Source organism: Colletes gigas, unplaced genomic scaffold (assembly GCF_013123115.1).
Source record: "Colletes gigas isolate AHSC1104 unplaced genomic scaffold, ASM1312311v1 Colletes_gigas_Sc00019, whole genome shotgun sequence".
NCBI lineage: Eukaryota > Metazoa > Arthropoda > Insecta > Hymenoptera > Colletidae > Colletes > Colletes gigas.
The window spans coordinates 2,044,183-2,065,982 of record NW_025106648.1 but is presented as its reverse complement, the minus strand read 5'-3'; the positions used below and the strand labels follow the sequence as shown (position 1 = coordinate 2,065,982).

At 31.6% G+C, this 21,800-nt stretch overlaps 1 protein-coding gene across 2 annotated transcripts; it reads right to left on the bottom strand.

Annotated features, from left to right (window-relative positions):
- Nucleotides 1-1,198: 1,198 nt before the first annotated feature.
- Nucleotides 1,199-17,976, bottom strand: LOC122400608 (cyclin-dependent kinase-like 4). 2 transcript variants are annotated; one of them, XM_043402140.1, is made up of 6 exons: nucleotides 17,683-17,976; nucleotides 9,186-9,375; nucleotides 4,886-5,233; nucleotides 3,483-3,749; nucleotides 2,487-2,645; nucleotides 1,199-2,146 (listed from the first exon to the last, which is right to left on the bottom strand). In XM_043402140.1, exons 1-6 carry the CDS (start codon nucleotides 17,748-17,750, stop codon nucleotides 2,000-2,002), a joined length of 1,179 nt encoding a protein of 392 aa, XP_043258075.1. In that variant the 5' UTR covers nucleotides 17,751-17,976; the 3' UTR covers nucleotides 1,199-1,999. The 2 variants fall into 2 exon arrangements, with proteins under 2 accessions (XP_043258075.1, XP_043258076.1); XM_043402141.1 differs by lacking the exon at nucleotides 17,683-17,976 and adding an exon at nucleotides 12,161-12,250.
- Nucleotides 17,977-21,800: the final 3,824 nt, after the last annotated feature.

Here is a 21,800-nt window from a genome sequence, read left to right as displayed (position 1 = left end):
TCTACCTACGTGAAAAAATAAAAAAAAAATTTGGTATAACATTTTTTTATTCGGGGCTTCGTTTTCGATGAAATCGATTTTAAAGTTTGTTTACTTTGTGAACAATGTGTATCCTTTAAACATTTTTTTAAAAGTTTAATAGTTAATAATTTTATGTCACATCATTCAGGAACTTCAAATTGTGAATTCTATGAACATTACAGTCATGTGTTAATTTATATATTTCACAGGTGTAATTGAATGTAATAATTACATTTCCCTCAAAATTCAAATTTCCCTCTATGAATATCCCTTTCACCCATCGCTCCTTCAGTAGATTTAGTTCTGAGGTACTCCGTTCGTGGCGTTATAAAAGTACCAGTAAAACGTAAAATCTTAAGAGTTGCTTACCCTGACCATTACTATTTCTATGGCCATATAACCAAACACGGTTTGAAGAAAGATGAGTAATTTATAGATGTTTTTTTAAAAAACAAATTTTCGATATTCTCTGATTATAGTAACCATACACTGATAATAGCTTTTGTGAGTAACATTGAAGTACATTATATTAAATAATTTATCAGTATACATTGTCTGGAACTACAAACATCATTTTCTGTGAAAAATATTGCATTATTGCAATTAATATACAACTCGTTTGACATAATACAGAGTTTGGATATTCGTATATTCATACGTCCATGAGTGAGAAATACATGCGAAGATGACGAGTGGTACTTTTATGTTAGCCACATTCACCTTTGGTTTCTTGGGCTTGCACGTTTGTTGGTACATGGTACAGCACAAGTACGTGCCACCAGGACAGAGGCATGAACATCCTCTCGTACGTTTGTATGAACATTTTAAGAAGACAGAGCAATAATATCTTGCATACAATAGTCATCAAATAGATTTTACTTCTAGTGTAATATTAGTGATGAAACTGTTTATTTGCTAATATTTAAATATAAATAGTTATAAATATGTACATTTTTATACAATACGAAGAATTATAAAAATAAAAATAACATAAATATATATGATTATTTGTGCAAAAACTTAAAAAGTATGTGGACGGAAAAATAAAATCGTATATACATATTGTATGTATATATATACAATTATTTATTGCCATATTATGTCGTTGGTATTTCTCCAATAATTGTAAAATAAAATGGTTATCTTTATATGTAATAAATAAATGGATTGTGTTCTGGTTAAACAGAGCTTAAAGTTTTCTTTAAGCAAAATAAATTCACTGAATTCTAAATTCATGAAATGTGTTACAAAATGTCCTAAGTTGCAAAATTCTGAAGTTCAAGAATTTGTATTACAAGTAAAGGTGTACCTGATTCATAATATTGATTTCATGCTTATCCTCAGCTTTATTTATCAGCCAAGCACTATCAATTCTCTGGAAATTTCCTAAATTCTACAATGTTTACAAAATGTATTGAGTATTGCCTATAAAGATGTTTCATTTACCGTTATATAGTAACTGGCTGATAAATTTTGTGTCATTTCATGCTGCGTGGATTTACAATGTATTTGTCATTGAAAACAGTATATTGTAACTAAGTTTTTGAGAAAAAGTATAACATATCATCATTGAGGTGAGAACATTAATAAATCTAGAAACTTCAACAGTTTATGAAAAAATAGCTTTCAGTCTATTATGGATTCTCAAGAAAATTTGCTTAATTTCTCAATAATAAATTATTAAGATATTTTTGTTATACTTTTTTGTGGATATAATGGTATAAAGTGATCGTTTTGTACAAAACTTTATTTTAAGACGTACATACAATGTACATACAGTAAATATGTATACATAGAAATCATGCTAATAGAACAAAATCTCTATACGAGCTCAAAGACAAACGTGCGAGTACAAATAAAAAGTATTAATAATTATTAATTTATAATGAATATTTATAAACTTTTAAATAAATAAATAAATATACATATATACGTGTATATATATACATAAATAAGTATATTACAATCACAGAGGAGCTTAATTACAACCTTTAATAGTAGGCAGGTGATCAAAGTCCTGCTGATGATGCATGGAGGAGCTTTTAGGCCGGTTTTCATTTTGACTATGTACTGAAGCACCGGCCTTAGGAAGTTGAGGTAATACCATTTGATTGTAGTTACTATTCTAAAATGTAATAACAGTATTAGAATGATATGTTGTTATTTGATATTTTGTTAAATATTCGAATTTATTTCCTATAATCGTTCTTTTTATGTTTTATTATTATTTCTGATTCATTAACAATTTAATGGCGACTTTAATTGTCGCGACAGTTTCAATTTGGTGGAAGCACTGTTTTTCGATCCGATATTTTTAAGTTGAACATATAAATATTTATAGATTAGAAAATTTCTTTTTGTTTTATCACATGTTAAATATGAGGTGAATATGTGGAACCATTCAACTCGACTACAGTTTGTCATGTGGGTATAAATGGATCTTTAATCGACATATTTGTGCTTACTCTTGAACGATCCCGGTATTTCTTAAGCTTCTCGAACTCTTCCATTTCAGCCTCGGGCATTTTAAAGTGAAAATTTTCGAAATAGGAGTGTTGTAGGAGTTGTTCACACGACCATCTTTGATCCGGATCTTTGTCCAAACACTTTTTAAGAAAGTCGAGCTGTTGGATAAAATTAAATAACATTATATTTCAATGTATTATTAAAATACTCTATTAAAATACGCGTTCTTTGCATTTTGAATCATCAAAATCGTCCAATCCGTTCAGGAGTTATGATGTTTCAAAGATTCGTATGAAATTTCGGGCAGCCATTTTTGGCCTGAAATTATATTTTCGGTAAGGAATTTTTTTCTCGAAACTGAGTAGGATTTCGGGGGTATGTCTATTGACAAAAAATGATTGTAATTGACCCCTGCAACGGAGAATAATTTTTTTAGAAGGATTTGAAATTTTTTAATTTTGCCGTAAAATTTCAGTATCTACTCGAATTTTTTTCTCAAAAATGCACAAGATCTCGAGGATATGTCTATTCATAAAAAATGATTGTAATTGACCCCTGAAACTACAAATAATTTTTTTAGAACGATTTGAAATGTTTTAATTTTGTCAAAAAATTTCACACCTTCTCCAATTTTTTTCTGGAAAGTGTGTAGAATTTCGAGGGTATGTATATTGATAAAAAATGATTATAATTGACCCCCACAACCAAAAATAATTTTTCCGTGAATGAAACCTTTTAATTTAATTTTTGAATAACTTTTTAACGAAGCCTCAATCAACAAATTGATATTCTTGATTTTCGTCTTATTTTGGCCTCTAGAATCTCTGTATATTGAACAATTTACCGAAGGAAACCCCACAACTTTCGACAGACGAGATTGTTGATGTCAATTAAACATAATTGATTAATTTATTTTCTACGAAGTGAAACGATTTTTTCATTTATACCAAAGCCCATTAAAACTTTTGCATACGTCCAATGAAATGACGATGTACCTGTAGAGCGGTATTGCCTCTGTTGGGTAGAGTGTCTTCGAGAGGGGTAAGAGTTTGAGGCGCTGGCAAGGTAATACCAGCAAAAAATTCGTTTTGTTGGAATATTGCCAAGTGCCTTGGCAATAAGTCGCCGATAGTCCTTCGGATTAAGTATAATTGATCTACGTCCGATTTTCCTGGCCACAGTGCCTCCCCGCGTATCAATTCCGCGAAAACACAACCGATTGCCCATACGTCGACTGGTGTACCATATTGGGTATCCCCGACCTGTTGAAAAAACATTAGACTTATATTTTATTTTTATATTTTATATTCAAAATAAAAAACCCCTTAAATCTATTCCCCGACCAAAATTGTTCAAACGATCAATGTTTTTACCCAACTGTTTTTCGTTACTGTAATAGTGTTTAAAAATAAATGATTCGTGTATTTGATAAAATTAAATTTAAATGCTTCGATCATTGCATTTGACCTAATATGTCTAAATTCTTGTCTTTTATTGTTACTTTAACGCTCCCTTAAGAGGCTCTTGGTCATTACAAGCGTTACTGAAACTTGATTTAATTTTGCTTTGTATAGTTTTTTTTTGGTGCCATTTTTCTATACAAAATATTAAATCTTGCCCCTAGTATAAGTAACTATTCTTAAAACTACCTTGTATGTAGTATTAATTATACGAGCTCTATGCTGAGCCATTAGTCTAAATTGTAGTCCTAGTTATAAGATAGCTGTTTGTTCGTTTAAGTTCATTGTACCCCTATATTTATAATTGTTTCTTTGAAATAAACGATCGTTCCAAAAAGAGCATTACTGCCTACGTTGGTAAATGCTGGTAGTAAATCAATCGTCGAACGTGCCAGATATGCACATGACCATTAACCCTTTGTTCCACGAAGTTTTCCCTCGAATATATTGCGGTAACACTTGTTACTCGAGAGTTTTTGGAGCCGATGATTACGAATCCGGAATTGAAAATACCAAATACAAAATAATAAAGCTACATTTTGCAAGACAAGAGAATATCTCAAAATTTTGTAAAGAAATCTTTCCCAGATATGGTTTCAGGATTTTAGCTAAACGAGAAAAATAAGTTTTAATGTCTTTTGAAGCTACTGAGTATATTGTATTAATTTTATTGAATTTTATATACAGCGCCCCTTTAGAAAAACAAATATCGAATTTCAATAAAATATCTTGAGAAGAAATACTTTCACAACATATTTTAGCAGATACATTTACTGTATTGTATCCGCCATTTTGAATTTGGTATTTCCAACGCTGGATTCGCGATCTGAGACCCCCAAAACTCCCCCAAATAATTGAGTATGTTTGTTCGATGGAAAAGACAGTTTTGAAGATCAATCGATCAATTAAGTAACGTTTTAATTTATTAAGAAAATTACCAGTAATTCGGGCGCCCTGTACCACCTCGTTGCGACGTACTCCGTGTAGTTCTCGCCAGGGCTGAGCATTCGCGCGAAACCAAAATCGCAGAGTTTCACCACCCCGTCGCCCGTTATTAAAATATTTTCAGGCTTCACGTCCCTGTGCACGCAGCCTAGCCGATGACAATACGCGACACCCTGTAGAATCTGCCACGTGAGTTGCTTCGTGGTGATTTCCGGACAGCCGTTTGGATATCTTTCCATCTCGTTCAACAGTGTGTACTCGCAGTATTCGAAGACTAAGTGTAACTTCCGTTTCCGCCTGAAGACTTCCAAAAGATTGACAAGATTTGGGTGTTTGAGATTCTGCAAAATATACGTCCCTATGATTAAATCAAATTCAATTTTTCTTTTTATAGTAAATTTAAATTTTATAGTATAATCGTTGCAAATGTTTTATTTTTTAGGCACAAGCAGCAACAGAGCCAATTGAACAATATGTATCTATTAATACTGATACGAATTTATTCTGTAACATTTTATTGTGGTATAGAAAATAGTAATTTAGAAATATGTTATTGTTGGTTTATTAAAATGGTCTCGTTGATTGTTCTTACAGCATTCATACAGGGTGTTCAGCCACTCCTGGGAAAAATTGTAATGGAAGATTCTACAGGTCAAAATAAGACGAAAATCAAGACTGAGGCTTGGTTAAAAAGTTATTAAAAACTAAATTAAAAAATTTTAAATCGTTCTGGAAAAATTATTTTTGGTTGTAGGCATCAGTTATAATCATTTTTGGTGAATAGACATACCCTCGAAATCCTCCGCAATTTCGAGGAAAAAATTCAGGAAGGACGACAAATTTTTCGACAAAATAAAAAAATTTCAAATCGTGCTAAAAAAATTATTTTCGGTTGCAGGGATCGATTACAATCATTTTTGGTCATTACATATACCCCCGAAGTCCTACGTATATTCGAGAAAAAAATTCCTTGCCGAAAATCTAATATGAGCCATCAAAATGGCTGCCCGAAATTTCAAGCGAATCTTTGAAACATCATAACTCCTGAATGGATTGGACAATTTTAATGTTTCAAACGGCAAACAATGCGTATTTAAGTGGAGAATGTGTAGAAATCGCAAAAATATTCGAAAAGTTGATCTATAACTCCGCAAAATGACAAAAACCCAATAAAAATGGTCCAAGTTTCAAACAGCCATAACTCCTACAATAGTGAATATATTTCAATGAAACTTTTTTCTAAAATAGAGCTTATAGGTATCTACAAAAAAGTATTAGACAAATTTTCTGTAGGGCGTAAAATAAAATTACTAAAAATGAAAAACGAATTTTTAAGAAAAATCGACAGGTAGCTGCTCAAAGGCAAAAAATAAACATTTCAAATCGTTCTGGAAAAATTATTTTCGGTTGCGGGGGTCAATTATAATAATTTTTGGTGAAAAGACGTACCCTCGAAATCCTACTCACTTTCGAGAGAAAAATTGGTAGGTACAGAAATTTTTCGACGAAATTAAAAAATTACAAATCCTTCTAGAAAAATTATTTTCGGTTCCAGGGGTGAATTACAATTATTTTTGGTGAATAGACATACCCCCGAAATCCTACGAATTTTCGAGAAAAAAATTCAGTTCTGGCGAAACTTTAAACGTTAATAACTTTTTAACGAGGCCTCCAACAACTAATTAGTATTCTTGATTTTCGTTTTATTTTGGCCTCTAGAATTACCCATTACAATTTTTTCTAGGGGTGGCCGAACTCCCTATATAGCACGCACAGCAAATATCAAGCAAACTACGAGGGTGAATTTGATGGAGCCAACTGAACCACATCCATTAATTCTAAATCATTGTATCGTGGTAAAAAAGATAGTAATTTAGAAATAAGTTATTATTGGCTCATTAAAATAGTCTTGTTGATTGTTCTTGCAGCATTCAAACAGCACGGACAGCAAATATCAAGCAAACAACGAGGGTGAATTTAATGAAGCCAACTGAACCACATCCATTAATTCTGAATTAAAGTATCGTGGTAAAAAAGGCAGTAATTTAGAAATAAGTTACTGTTGGCTTATTAAAATGGCCTCGTTGATTATTCTTGCAGCATTCAAACAGCACAAAGAGCAAATATCAAGCAAACGACGAGGGTAAATTTGATGTGGCCAACTGAACCACATCCATTAATTCCGAATCATTGTGTCGTAGTACAAAGAATAGTAACGTAAGTTATTGTTAACATATAAATTCGAGCTTATCGCTCGGAGTAAGGGGCGGATCGAAGCAAAGTATTCGGTTCGCGTATAGTTTCCTCGAAAGAAACTCGAATAAAGTTTCTCGTTATCGCGAACACGTGTTACGGTCAAGAGTCGCGGCTAGGAGGAAATCATTACCATTACGATTTATTTTGTGCACGAAAGAAAATATCCTTGAGGCAAAATGTCAGAGCAGAGTGCAGGCTCGTTTGAATGCGCATATGTTTGGGAGGGAGCCCACCGATTATTTCGATAAGGCTAGGTCGGCGAGAGCAGAACACGCTAAGATATTGACCGCCGCGGTATTGACCGTTGGCCACTTCTTGTAGTCAACGTTGGATTTATGCGGCTATTCCGTTGTGTAAGATTATGAATTTTTGCCTGTTGTCCGCCTTATTTTGCGTTCGGAATCTCTGAGAATAAATCGAACGTTGACGCCCATCGTGGCGCAACGACAGATCTTTCGACCCCCTGAGTACCTCAGACCAGTCTTAATTCGTGGACAACACGAGGTTTCGTATTTTCAGGGTACGAGAGGTTGTTCACCTCTAAGTATGTAGGCGTAGGGGTAGAATACGCGTTGAAAGCTCGAGGAACTAAAGACTTCATAGCAGTTTCTGATAAGGTATTACGAATACATGGTTGGACATTTCCTCCTACGAGGAAATGGATACCTATAGTCGAGCAACCCCTGCGCCGGAAATTGGGTCATTTTTATAGAAAAGCGAAGAACTCTATGTTCTTGCGTAATAATGAATTGTTCCGCCAGATATTGTGTTCCGAAGTACATAGTTAATAATAGAAAAGTGACAAATAAATCAGTTTTTGCGGTGCTTGTACATATTAATGAAAATGAAACACGAAGGAAACAAAGGTTATTTTTTCTTACGTTTAAAAGTGGTTTAAATGCTTTTAATTTTGCAATGTATTTATTTTTAGAAGAAAGAGCTGTTTTAGACTCTCGGATGAAGATATGCTGTCGCGATAACTTCTTCGCGGCGTGTAACTGTGGCGTACAAGTACTCCGTTGTAAGATTATTTCGGTTGAAACTTTTAGAAAATGGACACTTGTTTACCGCCAAAAATTGTAGATAAGAAAAGACATTTAGACAAAATAACCAACGAGACAGACGTATGAAAATTTATTCGTGCTGGTTAATAGATCTAACAGTTAAACTTTTATTCGTTACAATTATTTTATTCTTTATTCGAGATTATTATCTAAATAAGAATTCTGTCTATTCCTGCCTTTAGATTCGTTGTCTCTGAAAATTATATGTACCCTATACATGCAGTATCGGCAAAAGGTAAAATTACATTCCACGTCCATATTTAGCATTGGGTCAATTTGACCCAAATGTACTTAACCCCTCTGTTGCATAATGTGATCGATTGCTGAACCAATAAAGACAGTTCCTGTAAAGTTTGCCGAGGAAGTTATATAAGATTTGTATACGATGGTTTAATAAATAGGTTCAAACATTTATTGCTCGGTTCGAGTATCGCTTAACTCTAAAACGTATAAATAATAATAATTTCTTGTTTGAAAGATAAAATGAAATTTATGGAAAAGTAAATTGCTTGAAATAATATAATTTTTCACTTTAAAGTTTCCGTTGATCGAATCTAAATTTCTGAAATGAAAGTTATCTGTAGGTTACAGTGTAGTAGGTCGTTGAACTCGTTTCTCCATCAGCAACAACTCTACGAAGTAAAAGATATAGGGCGCCATTTAAGAACAGTCAAGATGACCTTTTCCTCTATCGAAATAAGTTTTTTAAATTTCTTACATTAAAAGTCTGATTATCGTGCAATGCTCTGTATATGACATGCTTCACTTTCATAATCACTGGTGCAATTTTATTAACCATTAGCCTCGTTACTATTATGCCTGGAACGTATCTACCAGAATCGTATGTTAGCTCCAATTCCATGATACGGAGCATCGTAAAAAAAAAATAAACAATTGATATTTAAAATTTCACTCTGAAACGATTCGTCAAAGTACCGTACTTCTTGCAAGATATTTTTTATTTATCACTAACCTTAAGGAGGCGTATTTCGCGTAGCGCGATCTTCCGTATGAGGGGGTCATCTTCTGTCTGTTGGAACTTTTTCACGGCTACCAATTTTCCAGTTTGACGATCCCTGCACTGGAAGACGACACCGTAGCTACCCTCCCCAAGACGCGCCAGCCGTTCGTATCGTTCCATCGCCTTGCTCGGCGCACGTGACCTGTGCACAAAAACAATCCATTTGAACCGTTTCGTCTCATCAAATTGACCGTAAGCGATTATCTAGCCACAATACACATAATAAAACGATTTTATGTATAATCAGGGCCTTCGATATGAATTTTATTACGAGGTACAATGTTTCTTTTCGACTTCTACTCTTTTCCATAATCTGTTTTTATTCACGGGTTTATACTATTAGCTGTAGTGCAAGATGATCCACCCCTGGGAAAAATTTTAATGGGAGATTCTAGAGGCCAAAATAAGACGAAAATCAAGAATACCAATTTGTTGATCGAGGCTTCGTTAAAAAGTTATTAACGTTTAAAGATACCACCATTACGCGTGCGCAGTTGTTCGCAGATCGCAGTTCTACATGCGGAACTTCAAACGTTAACAACTTTTTAACGAAGCCTCGATCAACAAATTGGTATTCTTGATTTTCGTCTTATTTTGCCCTCTAGAATCTCCCATTAAAATTTTTCTCAGGGCTAGTCGAAATTTGAGACTCATTCTCAGCTATTTTCAGGTACTCAAAGTATCTTATAAAGAATAGAAGACTCGAGAATCCCATCCCCATGAATTATAAACAGAAATATAATTATTGAAGCTTCGATGATCTAAGACTTGTGAAGCAATAAAGAAATTGCGTGAGACTATTAAAATTCTGATAGTAGGTTTCATGAAATTTCCGCAGAATGTATGTTAAATAATTGTATTTCTAATTTTTTATTTAAGTATTAGTGGCGACGTTGCTATTGGTGGTTCAATGGAATCGTTATTAGGGGCCTCATTAATGTAAATGATGTGGCACAGTTATGAGCCCATCGCGGATGTTATCACAGCGCATTGTGACACGCGAGTGCACGCGCGTTCCCATTGAAGTGCAATGACAATCGCGATTCATTTATCGCATTCCTTACGTCACCGATCTGACCAGCAATGCAGCCCGTAACAAAAGCTCTCCGGGTTACAATAAACGAACAAATACACGTAGTAGCAGAAAAACGTTATTTTATATGAAACAATGGACCCTAATAATAATGGGACTTTTATTCGAGGAGTTTTAAATGGACTCTTCAAGTAAAATTTAAATACTGATTTCGCTATCACTGATTTTGATAAGAAAAACAGGCAGTTTTATTTTCACCTGAACTTAAATTTTAGCGTTGAAAGGCTTTTGAAGTTAGGAACGAACTTGGTAGAGTTCAAAGGGGAGGAACGTTAATTAAATATTCGAGAATCCCACTCCAGGAAATTATAATAAAAATAATCATCAAAACTTTAATCTATCTGTTTCTAATTATAATTTTCTCGCAATATTTTGTTAATTCCCTCACCCTCTTTGAACTCTACTAGATCCGCCACCGGTTACACATTGGTTACACTTGAAAACTTTAGAAACTTTTTAACACTAATATTTTCTCTTGCTCGATCAAGTTCACGTGATGTTAAAACTGTTTTGACGATTCCTCAACATTTGAAGTAATTTAAAATCGAATAATAGATCTTTTGAATTAATGGCGAAGGGATCAAAACTCTGTAGTCTTCCTTTCTTGCGATCATCACTGTGTGCAACTGACAAGGATGATCCATGAAGTGATCCACTGATTTTGACAAAATTGAACAGGTTTCTAGAGCGACCAAAAATAGGAAATATGTATTTCCTCTTAGTTGCAGTAACTCAAGTTTAAGGGGTTGAAATTGTCTTTCAAACTTTCATTTTTCACCCTCTCATTCTTATCTTCAAAAGTATTATGTATTATAGTTTCATTTATATTTATTATTCATTTTGACCTGTTGTCCGGGTCTTCTTCAGTATACATTTGGTCCAATTACCTGAATAATTAAAGAATAAACATAAAAATATTCAACGCAAAAAAAACTAATAAAATTTATGAAGTTTTTATGAAGAATGACTATACATACATGTATTACACCGTATTACTACGAATTTAATTACTTTTCTTTTATTAATAGTCTCACAAACTAAAATTAATATTAACTATTAACTCTTCTTACGTCAAATACTGTTTTATTTGTTCCCTAATTATTCAGATAACTGAATCAAATTTATGTACTGAAGAATATCCCAAAAGATCCAAATCTATATCGAATAACAAAATTAAGTCATGCTTGCATTTACCACAATTATTTTAATTCAGTTAACACGTCGATTGCCATGGTGGTTACTGGCGGCCATGGAACCTTAATATTTGTACATTTTTTAATAATATTTCATTACCATTAGAAATGCTACAAAATCTTATGGTATAAAAAAAAATTATTGAATAACATTAATTTTAAAATTAAAAAAACTATTAAAATAAAAATTTCACTAATTAAATTTAATGATAATGGTGCAGATATATTAGAAGAACATTAAAATAATAAGTGCTTCATCGAACTATTGAATATATTAATTTAAAAAACTGTCGAGGATATCCCAAAACAAGGAAAACTAGTGTGGCAGTCAACGTGTTAAAACCAAAGGCTGTCAAAGCGATCTTTTCACTTTCTTACTAATCTCTTGATTGACACCTGTATATTATATTATTTTCTGTCAAAAACCATAAAGAATTTGTTTGTAAAAGTTCCTGATCCAGTAGTTTTCAAGACAGTATTAGGGGATGAACAATTACATTACTTTCACCTTTTAAGTTCGAGTTACCGTAGCTAAGACAAAAATATATTTACACTTGTATTTTGCCGCTCTACAAACCTACGATGTATTACAGTTTGTTCACTTCGCGGATGTTCCTTTTAAACGTAATTTGGGTTCGTACTTTTTATACTTGGCAAGGCATGGCAAAGAGGTGAACTGCTGCGTAAAGAGCATACTATCACTGTAAAGGTTGCGAGGCAAACTGTGTATCCTAGCCGATGACCAAGGGTCAAGCTCCCCTCTGGCTTTCGCTTTATTTGAATCAGAACCTGGCGCAGGCGCCCTTAGATCGCCTAACGCTGACCAGCTTGCGTAGAAATTGGACACCCCCCACCCTTAAAAGGTTGTTAAAACAACCTGAGAACGTCGTTGCTGAACTTTCCTGGTTCAGTCGGAAAAATGTCTCGAGTTTCACAAGCAATTTTCATTTTTTTAATGTCCCTGTGACCTCTTTTACCAGTTCAAGAGAGCTCATTGCCCTTTGAGAGATCAACGTCCATAAATTTGAGTTAAATCAATATTTTTTAACCAGATAAACTTGCATACATTGTTCCACAAAACGATGATAAGCTTCTTACAAGAAACTCTAGAATCCCCCAATTCAAGCGAATTTTTGGTTCTAAGATCAACGATTTCATCCTTGATTAGGTCTTCGATAGAATTTATGTTAGTCAGAACAAAAACTGTGTTTAATACTAGAACTATCAAAGCACTCAAAATGATTCGTAATTTTTAATAAAATTAAAAACTGTACTCGACTGAATTTTTGAAAAAAACTGTAATTTTCTATAAGAGAATGAATAAACACTTATTTCCATTGCATTATACATTTCTTCACGTATCTATCGTTCTAATTTCTTTGGTACAAATAAGTGTACTATAATTGTTGGTAGTCCTAGTGTTAAAGTGTTTGTAAATTTTGTTTTTTAAAGACAATATTAGCAAAGTACTTTTGTGAGTATTTGAAAGTTTACTTTACCAAGAAAGTTTGAAATTTCTTTGTACAAGATATAATGAGTTCGAAATATTGAAAGATTTATTATAGTCTAATAACTAGACTGCGGATGTTTATGCATTTATGGGAAATTTTAATCCTCAAAAAACAACAGGATGCATTTAATATACAAAAATATAAGAAATACTTAAAGTAAGATAAGAATTATTATATTTAGGGGTTGAGACAGCCCTCTGCGAAGCTTCCGTTTCATTAATTCTATTAATAAAAATGTGAATTTGCATAAAGATCCGCAGTCTACTAATAACTATAATAATGTCAATTGAAAATATGAAGTTGATATTTTTTGATGTAATAGATATATACCCCCAGTTTTTTTTTTATTTATTTACGTTAAGAACCCCTTACAGGGTTATCAGCACTCAGTTGTGTATAGTAACACTATAAACATAGAGTTCTCATACGTCAAGTATAATTAAAGGTATAGACTGTGCTTTTTAAGATAATTATGAATAATAAGTAACGACGTAATACGTGGTTTAACCAAGAATACGTCAACGAGGAGGGAAAAATCTATTTTTGCAAAGATTACGAATAAGTTTATTTCTATTTTCTCCAAACATATACCCTCAGTTGTAAGAGAATAATATTTAGTCGAACTTGTCATCAGACATTCGTGAAACAAATCTGTTCTCTTTTGCGAGTATATTAAAAAAGAATTGTAAGCGTTTTGGAAAATTACTTTCGATTAAATGGTGGGTCAAGAGGTTAAGAGCAACTGTTGTACAGTGTTGTCGGCTTACCAAAGCGGCACGCGCTGGCGATAGTTTGCGAACCTCAAATCGTTGATCATGTCGAACCGAGTATGAACAGTTCACCATACTCGAAGTATTTGGTATCGTCAAACGGGTGTAATTCGAAGCGTTAATTTTGGAGGTCGTTCAGGAACCGAATTTAATTTTTAATAGGCTGAAAATGCATCGCTACCATTCAAAGGTCGTCGATGGTAGGTTAAATACGTCTCAGCGGCTCTGAAGTTGCACTGCACTATTGGCTAATTTCACGAACGAATTTTAATCATTTTTACACAAACACGACCAAAAGCTAGCCAAAATTCAAATTTCTCTTTTATCAGAAATTAATCAGATATAAAGAAAATTGGACTTTATTACGGTACATAATGATTATAACAGAGATATAGTGAAGCTTTGTCTTACTCAGTTGATTGAAAGTTTTTGCACTGTCTGTATTATTATAGTGAATATTTAAATTTTGCTCGAGCAAGTTCACGTAAATTTAAAACTGTAAATTTATAAACTTAAAAATTTAAAATCGAATGATAGATCTTTTTAATTAATGGCGGAGTAGCCCTCCTTTCTTGCGATCATCACTGTGTGCAACTGACAAGGATGATCCATGAAGTGATCCACTGATTTTGACAAAATTGAGCAGGGTTTGTAGAGCGACCAAAAATAGGAAATATGTATTATAATTGTTAACTCTTTGCAGAATTATAATATAATATGAATTCACACAAACTATTTCCTTCAGAGTCGTGTAGTTTTTAATAAATAATAATACTATTATTACTTAATGAGCTTGTAAATGAACGACATTAATAAATAAAGGATTTACAAGTACGATGACGCAAAAATTAAATCGAAGTTTTTGCACTGGAATGCAAAATAATGAAATTCAGGTTTGGGTCAAAATGGACCCTGTCAAACAATATACACTCTCGAATTCATAGTTCTAATATACTTTTAACTAATTATTTTCACGAAAGACAGTCAATATTATACATCAATATTATTTTTAATTATTTAACCGTGCGTTGAAGTGAATTTTGTAATAACGTCATGCTATATTGGTGATTCTGTTAGTAAAATGAGTGCAATATAAAACATATTAAATGTTGCGAAAGAATATGAGAAATCGAGTAATTTCTTTCGATTAAATAATAGTATAGGAACTGGCGATTCTTTCGTGATAGATAAGATGACATTCTAACCGACATCACGTGGACTACTTAAAAAATAATAAGCTGGACGTTGGTGCCGTTATTGGCATCAACGGATTCGCGTGTCATACTCGAGTGAAAAGTAATAGAGATGATATAGAGCGCTCGCAGTATCTTGAAATTAGGTTCGACGATTGTTTTGACCTTTTACCTCGATACCGCGAACTTATTACGAGCATAGAATACTTCTACTAGAACTTTAAAACGAATAGCGACTATTAGAATAATAACAGAAATTTCGTGCTAGCATCGACACAGCTGTTTGTCAATGTCAATGTAGGAAATAACATTTAATTTTTATTTTTATATTTTGTTTTTTTATTTTATATTTACATGTGAAGTCTTTAATGGCGAATGTTCGCCACGATAGGAAATAACGTGTTCCTACGACACTGTATCATGTAAATAGCTATGCAGCTGGTGTATAGAGCCAATATTTTAATTTTTTGGTTTTGGTAAATGTTAAAAGTAAACGAAATAAAAATCACTCGCAAGTAACGTATGTTACGAATTAAATTTTGCTACTCTTTGCTGTTTGTCAATGTCAATGTAGGAAATAACATTTAATTTTAATTTTTATATTTTGTTTTTTTATTTTATATTTACATGTGAAGTCTTTAATGGCGAATGTTCACCACGATAGGAAATAACGTGTTCCTACGACACTGTATCATGTAAACAGCTATGCAGCTGGTGCACAGAGCCAATATTTTAATTTTTTGGTTTTGGTAAATGTTAAAAGTAAACGAAATAAAAATCACTCGCAAGTAACGTATGTTACGAATTAAATTTTGCTACTCTTTGCTGTTTGTCAATGTCAATGTAGGAAATAACATTTAATTTTAATTTTTATATTTTGTTTTTTTATTTTATATTTACATGTGAAGTCTTTAATGGCGAATGTTCGCCACGATAGGAAATAACGTGTTCCAGCGACACTGTATCATGTAAATAGCTATGCAGCTGGTGTATAGAGCCAATATTTTAATTTTTTGGTTTTGGTAAATGTTAAAAGTAAACGAAATAAAAATCACTTGCAAGTAACGTATGTTAGGAATTAAATTTTGCTACTCGAACGATACTTTGAATCTGATATATGGAGTCAACCATGTTTCTTTTATTTGATTGAAAATATGAGTTATCACGTATGTATACGTACAGAAATCCTATGATGGCGTTCATTGAGTCCTGTTGTCGAAACACCCTTTTCGTTGAACATGCCGAGCATTACTAACAATAAGTGTGCTGAAACGCTTCTTTGCAATGTACTCTTGATTATTGACAATCGATATTAAGCCACCTACGCCTATGTTTGAATGACGACCGTGAACGGGGTTAAAATGTTTTTGGCTTGTAATCTACGTGTCGGAAGGCGACAAAGTTATTTTCTGCTATAACGTTTCTTTAAATTCTCTGTTACAAAGCTGGGGGATGATAGACACCGCTATCGTGTTCATCGATATAGATGGAAACTGTTTGAGAAAGCTGAGAATGTTGTTGCAGAATTTTATCAGGACTTAACAAAATTTTCTCGATTTTAATAGTCAAATTTTTAGTTAAAAAACACCACATAGCAAAAAGAATGAGAGTTCATTAATTTTCTAATGCCTAACATATAAAGCAAAATGGAGGCTAATTTTTCCATGTGAAATACCAGTTCGAAACAAATGGATTAATAGCGTTTGCTACGCTTTAATAAGTTCGGACTTTCGAACGGTTGCGTCAAATTAGACTTCTGACGTAAAAAATGAATATACCTCATAAATTATTCATTTCTTGATCGCTGAAACATTTACACGCAGAGAACCGAAAGAAATCGATCGATGTGAAAAAAACCAAACAGTCACGCTCAAGAGAAAACGTAATTCCACGACAAAATGTTTTTATTCATTGGTTCTATTCAGAGAACCTTTAATGCTGTCTTAATTGTTCAAATCCTTTCAACACTTACTCTCTTGTTTGTCAGTTTTTTACAAGTTTACATTTTGAATTCTTTTTTTGTTAATAATACTTGTCTGCTGCAATACAAACGAAAATAATCAGTCGATACATATTTTAAAAATTATAATCTCGGAGAGAGGAACAATCGTTATATTAAAAAACGATTTTTATTTAGCTACTCCGTTGAAAGTCTACCTTCCTGTTGACACGTCCATCGCGTTTAATAGCAGTCTGTGACGTTTAATGCATACATCATGCCTCGCGTGTTAAAACTATGTAACAAGGATCGATCGATTTAACCCAATGTCAAAGTCGCGTATTCCGGAGAGAACGGGGCCCCAGATTCCAGTTACAATATTACTTTGTTATTAGAAAATTGTTACAGTTTCTTTTAAACGACACTCAAGAATCAGACACAGAACCATAACAGAGTAAATTGGAAACACAAACAAAAATAGAGAGAATATAGTCTAAAAATTCTATCAATTAAATTTGAATTGATTATAGTCTAATTGCAAGATTAAAACAAGTTCGCGATCGAACGGTTGAAGCATAAAAAATACATTTTTCAACGGACGTATATCGATTTTTGGGTCGCTCGATGACGAAATCGGATTTGTTTACTGTCGATAAATTTGTCTATGTTTGATTTGCGATTAGTTTAACGGGGAAAAATATACGAGTTTTTCATTGGTGGGCGTAATACTTCGTAAGTGGCAATGTTTACCTGCGTGGTAGCAAGGGTAGCGTGCTACCGAAAAGCCAGAGCTTTCTATCTTGGAGCCATTTGTCCATGCGAAGGCTTCTCACAGGAATCTCGTTTCCTCGATGGTGTGTTTAAGATGCATCGTCGCGAACTTCACTCTGACTCTCGTCGATCGCGTTTGACGTGACAGCATTATTGACAGACCACACTGTGGCTGTCTTATTACTGACAGCGGCGCGCTTTTGCCAGTGAATCGAAACGATTACGCGCTCACGACCAATTGTTTAACTACGTCAGAGGGCTGATCGATAATTCCAGTAGAAGCTGCTCGTCATGTCGCGAATGCCTAGGTTCGCCAATTCGGTTGCAACACAATAGTTTAGTGACATTCCTACGCGACACTCGCTGTCACCGTGGCGGATGGATTTAGGGTCGACCGAGGGACAAGGATCCAGATGACGATCGGCCATTTTCATAACCTCTCCGATAAAATTCGATTGCGTGCGATAAGGAATCATTTTTCACAATCGCAACCCAGATGCTTAACTTTAGTTTGCGATTCGAAGTTTAGAATATTTTTATTCGAAACGGAGGAAACAATTATGTTGAACTGATTAGATTAGATACGTAAGTGTTGATTAAATAGGCACAATGAAGTGGAAAGTAAAATGTAGTAAAAATTTACATACACAAATTATGGTTTCTAGAAAGATGAGTACTTCGATGTTTGTTAGAGAATTTTATGGTGCCATTTATGTACATAAATATTCAAACCGTTTGAGAATTAAAGGTATAATTAAATTTTCTCTTAAATTTGTTAATTTGAAGCAACAAATATACATGAGTAATTATTTAAAATATTCATGTTTTATTTCTTTAGATTAAAGTAGATTTTATAGTATTTTTCATAGTGCTATTGATGTACCTAAATATTCACACCGTTTAAGAATTAAAGGTATAATTAAATTTTCTCTTAAATAATTTGCTAATTTGAAGCAACAAATATACATAAGTGATTATTTAAAACATTCGTGTTTTATTTCTTTAGATTAAAGTAGATTTTATAGCAGTTGTTAAGGTGCCATTTATGTACATAAATATTGACACCGTTTGAGAAATTAATTTTCTCTTAAATTTGCCAATTTGAAGCAACAAATATACATGAGTGATTATTTAAAATATTCGTGTTTTATTTCTTTAGATTAAAGTAGATTTTATAGTATTTTTTATGGTGCCATTTATGTACATAAATATTCACACTTTTTGAGAATTAAAGGTATAATTAAATTCATAGTTTCTCTTTTTGCTAATTTGAAGCAATGGAAGTGGAAAGTAAAATGTAGTACAAATTTAAATAGATAAATTATAGTTCCTAGAAAGATAAGCACTTTGATGTTTGTTAGAGAATTTTAAATATTCGCGTTTTATTTCTTTAGATTAAAGTAGATTTTATAGTATTTTTTGTGGTGCCATTTATGTACATAAATATTCACACCGTTTGAGAATTAAAGATATAATTAAATTTTCTCTTAAATTTGCCAATTTGAAGCAACAAATATACATAAGTAATTATTTAAAATATTTATGTTTTATTTCTTTAGATTAGAGTAGATTTTATAATATTTTTTATAGTGCCATTTATGTACATAAGTATTCACATCGTTTGAGAATTAAATTTTCTCTTAAATTTGCCAATTTGAAGCAACAAATATACATAAGTAATTATTTAAAATATTTATGTTTTATTTCTTTAGATTAGAGTAGATTTTATAATATTTTTTATAGTGCCATTTATGTACATAAGTATTCACATCGTTTGAGAATTAAATTTTCTCTTAAATTTGCCAATTTGAAGCAACAAATATACATGAGTGATTATTTAAAATATTCGTGTTTTATTTCTTTAGATTAAAGTAGATTTTATAGTATTTTTTATGGTGCCATTTATGTACATAAATATTCACACTTTTTGAGAATTAAAGGTATAATTAAATTCATAGTTTCTCTTTTTGCTAATTTGAAGCAATGGAAGTGGAAAGTAAAATGTAGTACAAATTTAAATAGATAAATTATAGTTTCTAGAAAGATAAGCACTTTGATGTTTGTTAGAGAATTTTAAATATTCGCGTTTTATTTCTTTAGATTAAAGTAGATTTTATAGTATTTTTTATGGTGCCATTTATGTACATAAATATTCACACTTTTTGAGAATTAAAGGTATAATTAAATTCATAGTTTCTCTTTTTGCTAATTTGAAGCAATGGAAGTGGAAAGTAAAATGTAGTACAAATTTAAATAGATAAATTATAGTTTCTAGAAAGATAAGCACTTTGATATTTGTTAGAGAATTTTAAATATTCGCGTTTTATTTCTTTAGATTAAAGTAGATTTTATAGTATTTTTTGTGGTGCCATTTATGTACATAAATATTCACACCGTTTGAGAATTAAAGATATAATTAAATTTTCTCTTAAATTTGCCAATTTGAAGCAACAAATATACATAAGTAATTATTTAAAATATTTATGTTTTATTTCTTTAAATTAGAGTAGATTTTATAATATTTTTTATAGTGCCATTTATGTACATAAGTATTCACATCGTTTGAGAATTAAATTTTCTCTTAAATTTGCCAATTTGAAGCAACAAATATACATGAGTGATTATTTAAAATATTCGTGTTTTATTTCTTTAGATTAAAGTAGATTTTATAGTATTTTTTATGGTGCCATTTATGTACATAAATATTCACACTTTTTGAGAATTAAAGGTATAATTAAATTCATAGTTTCTCTTTTTGCTAATTTGAAGCAATGGAAGTGGAAAGTAAAATGTAGTTCAAATTTAAATAGATAAATTATAGTTTCTAGAAAGATAAGCACTTTGATGTTTGTTAGAGAATTTTAAATATTCGCGTTTTATTTCTTTAGATTAAAGTAGATTTTATAGTATTTTTTGTGGTGCCATTTATGTACATAAATATTCACACCGTTTGAGAATTAAAGATATAATTAAATTTTCTCTTAAATTTGCCAATTTGAAGCAACAAATATACATAAGTAATTATTTAAAATATTTATGTTTTATTTCTTTAGATTAGAGTAGATTTTATAATATTTTTTATAGTGCCATTTATGTACATAAGTATTCACATCGTTTGAGAATTAAATTTTCTCTTAAATTTGCCAATTTGAAGCAACAAATATACATGAGTGATTATTTAAAATATTCGTGTTTTATTTCTTTAGATTAAAGTAGATTTTATAGTATTTTTTATGGTGCCATTTATGTACATAAATATTCACACTTTTTGAGAATTAAAGGTATAATTAAATTCATAGTTTCTCTTTTTGCTAATTTGAAACAATGGAAGTGGAAAGTAAAATGTAGTACAAATTTAAATAGATAAATTATAGTTTCTAGAAAGATAAGTACTTTGATATTTGTTAGAGAATTTTAAATATTCGCGTTTTATTTCTTTAGATTAAAGTAGATTTTATAGTATTTTTTGTGGTGCCATTTATGTACATAAATATTCACACCGTTTGAGAATTAAAGATATAATTAAATTTTCTCTTAAATTTGCCAATTTGAAGCAACAAATATACATAAGTAATTATTTAAAATATTTATGTTTTATTTCTTTAGATTAGAGTAGATTTTATAATATTTTTTATAGTGCCATTTATGTACATAAGTATTCACATCGTTTGAGAATTAAATTTTCTCTTAAATTTGCCAATTTGAAGCAACAAATATACATGAGTGATTATTTAAAATATTCGTGTTTTATTTCTTTAGATTAAAGTAGATTTTATAGTATTTTTTATGGTGCCATTTATGTACATAAATATTCACACTTTTTGAGAATTAAAGGTATAATTAAATTCATAGTTTCTCTTTTTGCTAATTTGAAGCAATGGAAGTGGAAAGTAAAATGTAGTACAAATTTAAATAGATAAATTATAGTTTCTAGAAAGATAAGCACTTTGATATTTGTTAGAGAATTTTAAATATTCGCGTTTTATTTCTTTAGATTAAAGTAGATTTTATAGTATTTTTTGTGGTGCCATTTATGTACATAAATATTCACACCGTTTGAGAATTAAAGATATAATTAAATTTTCTCTTAAATTTGC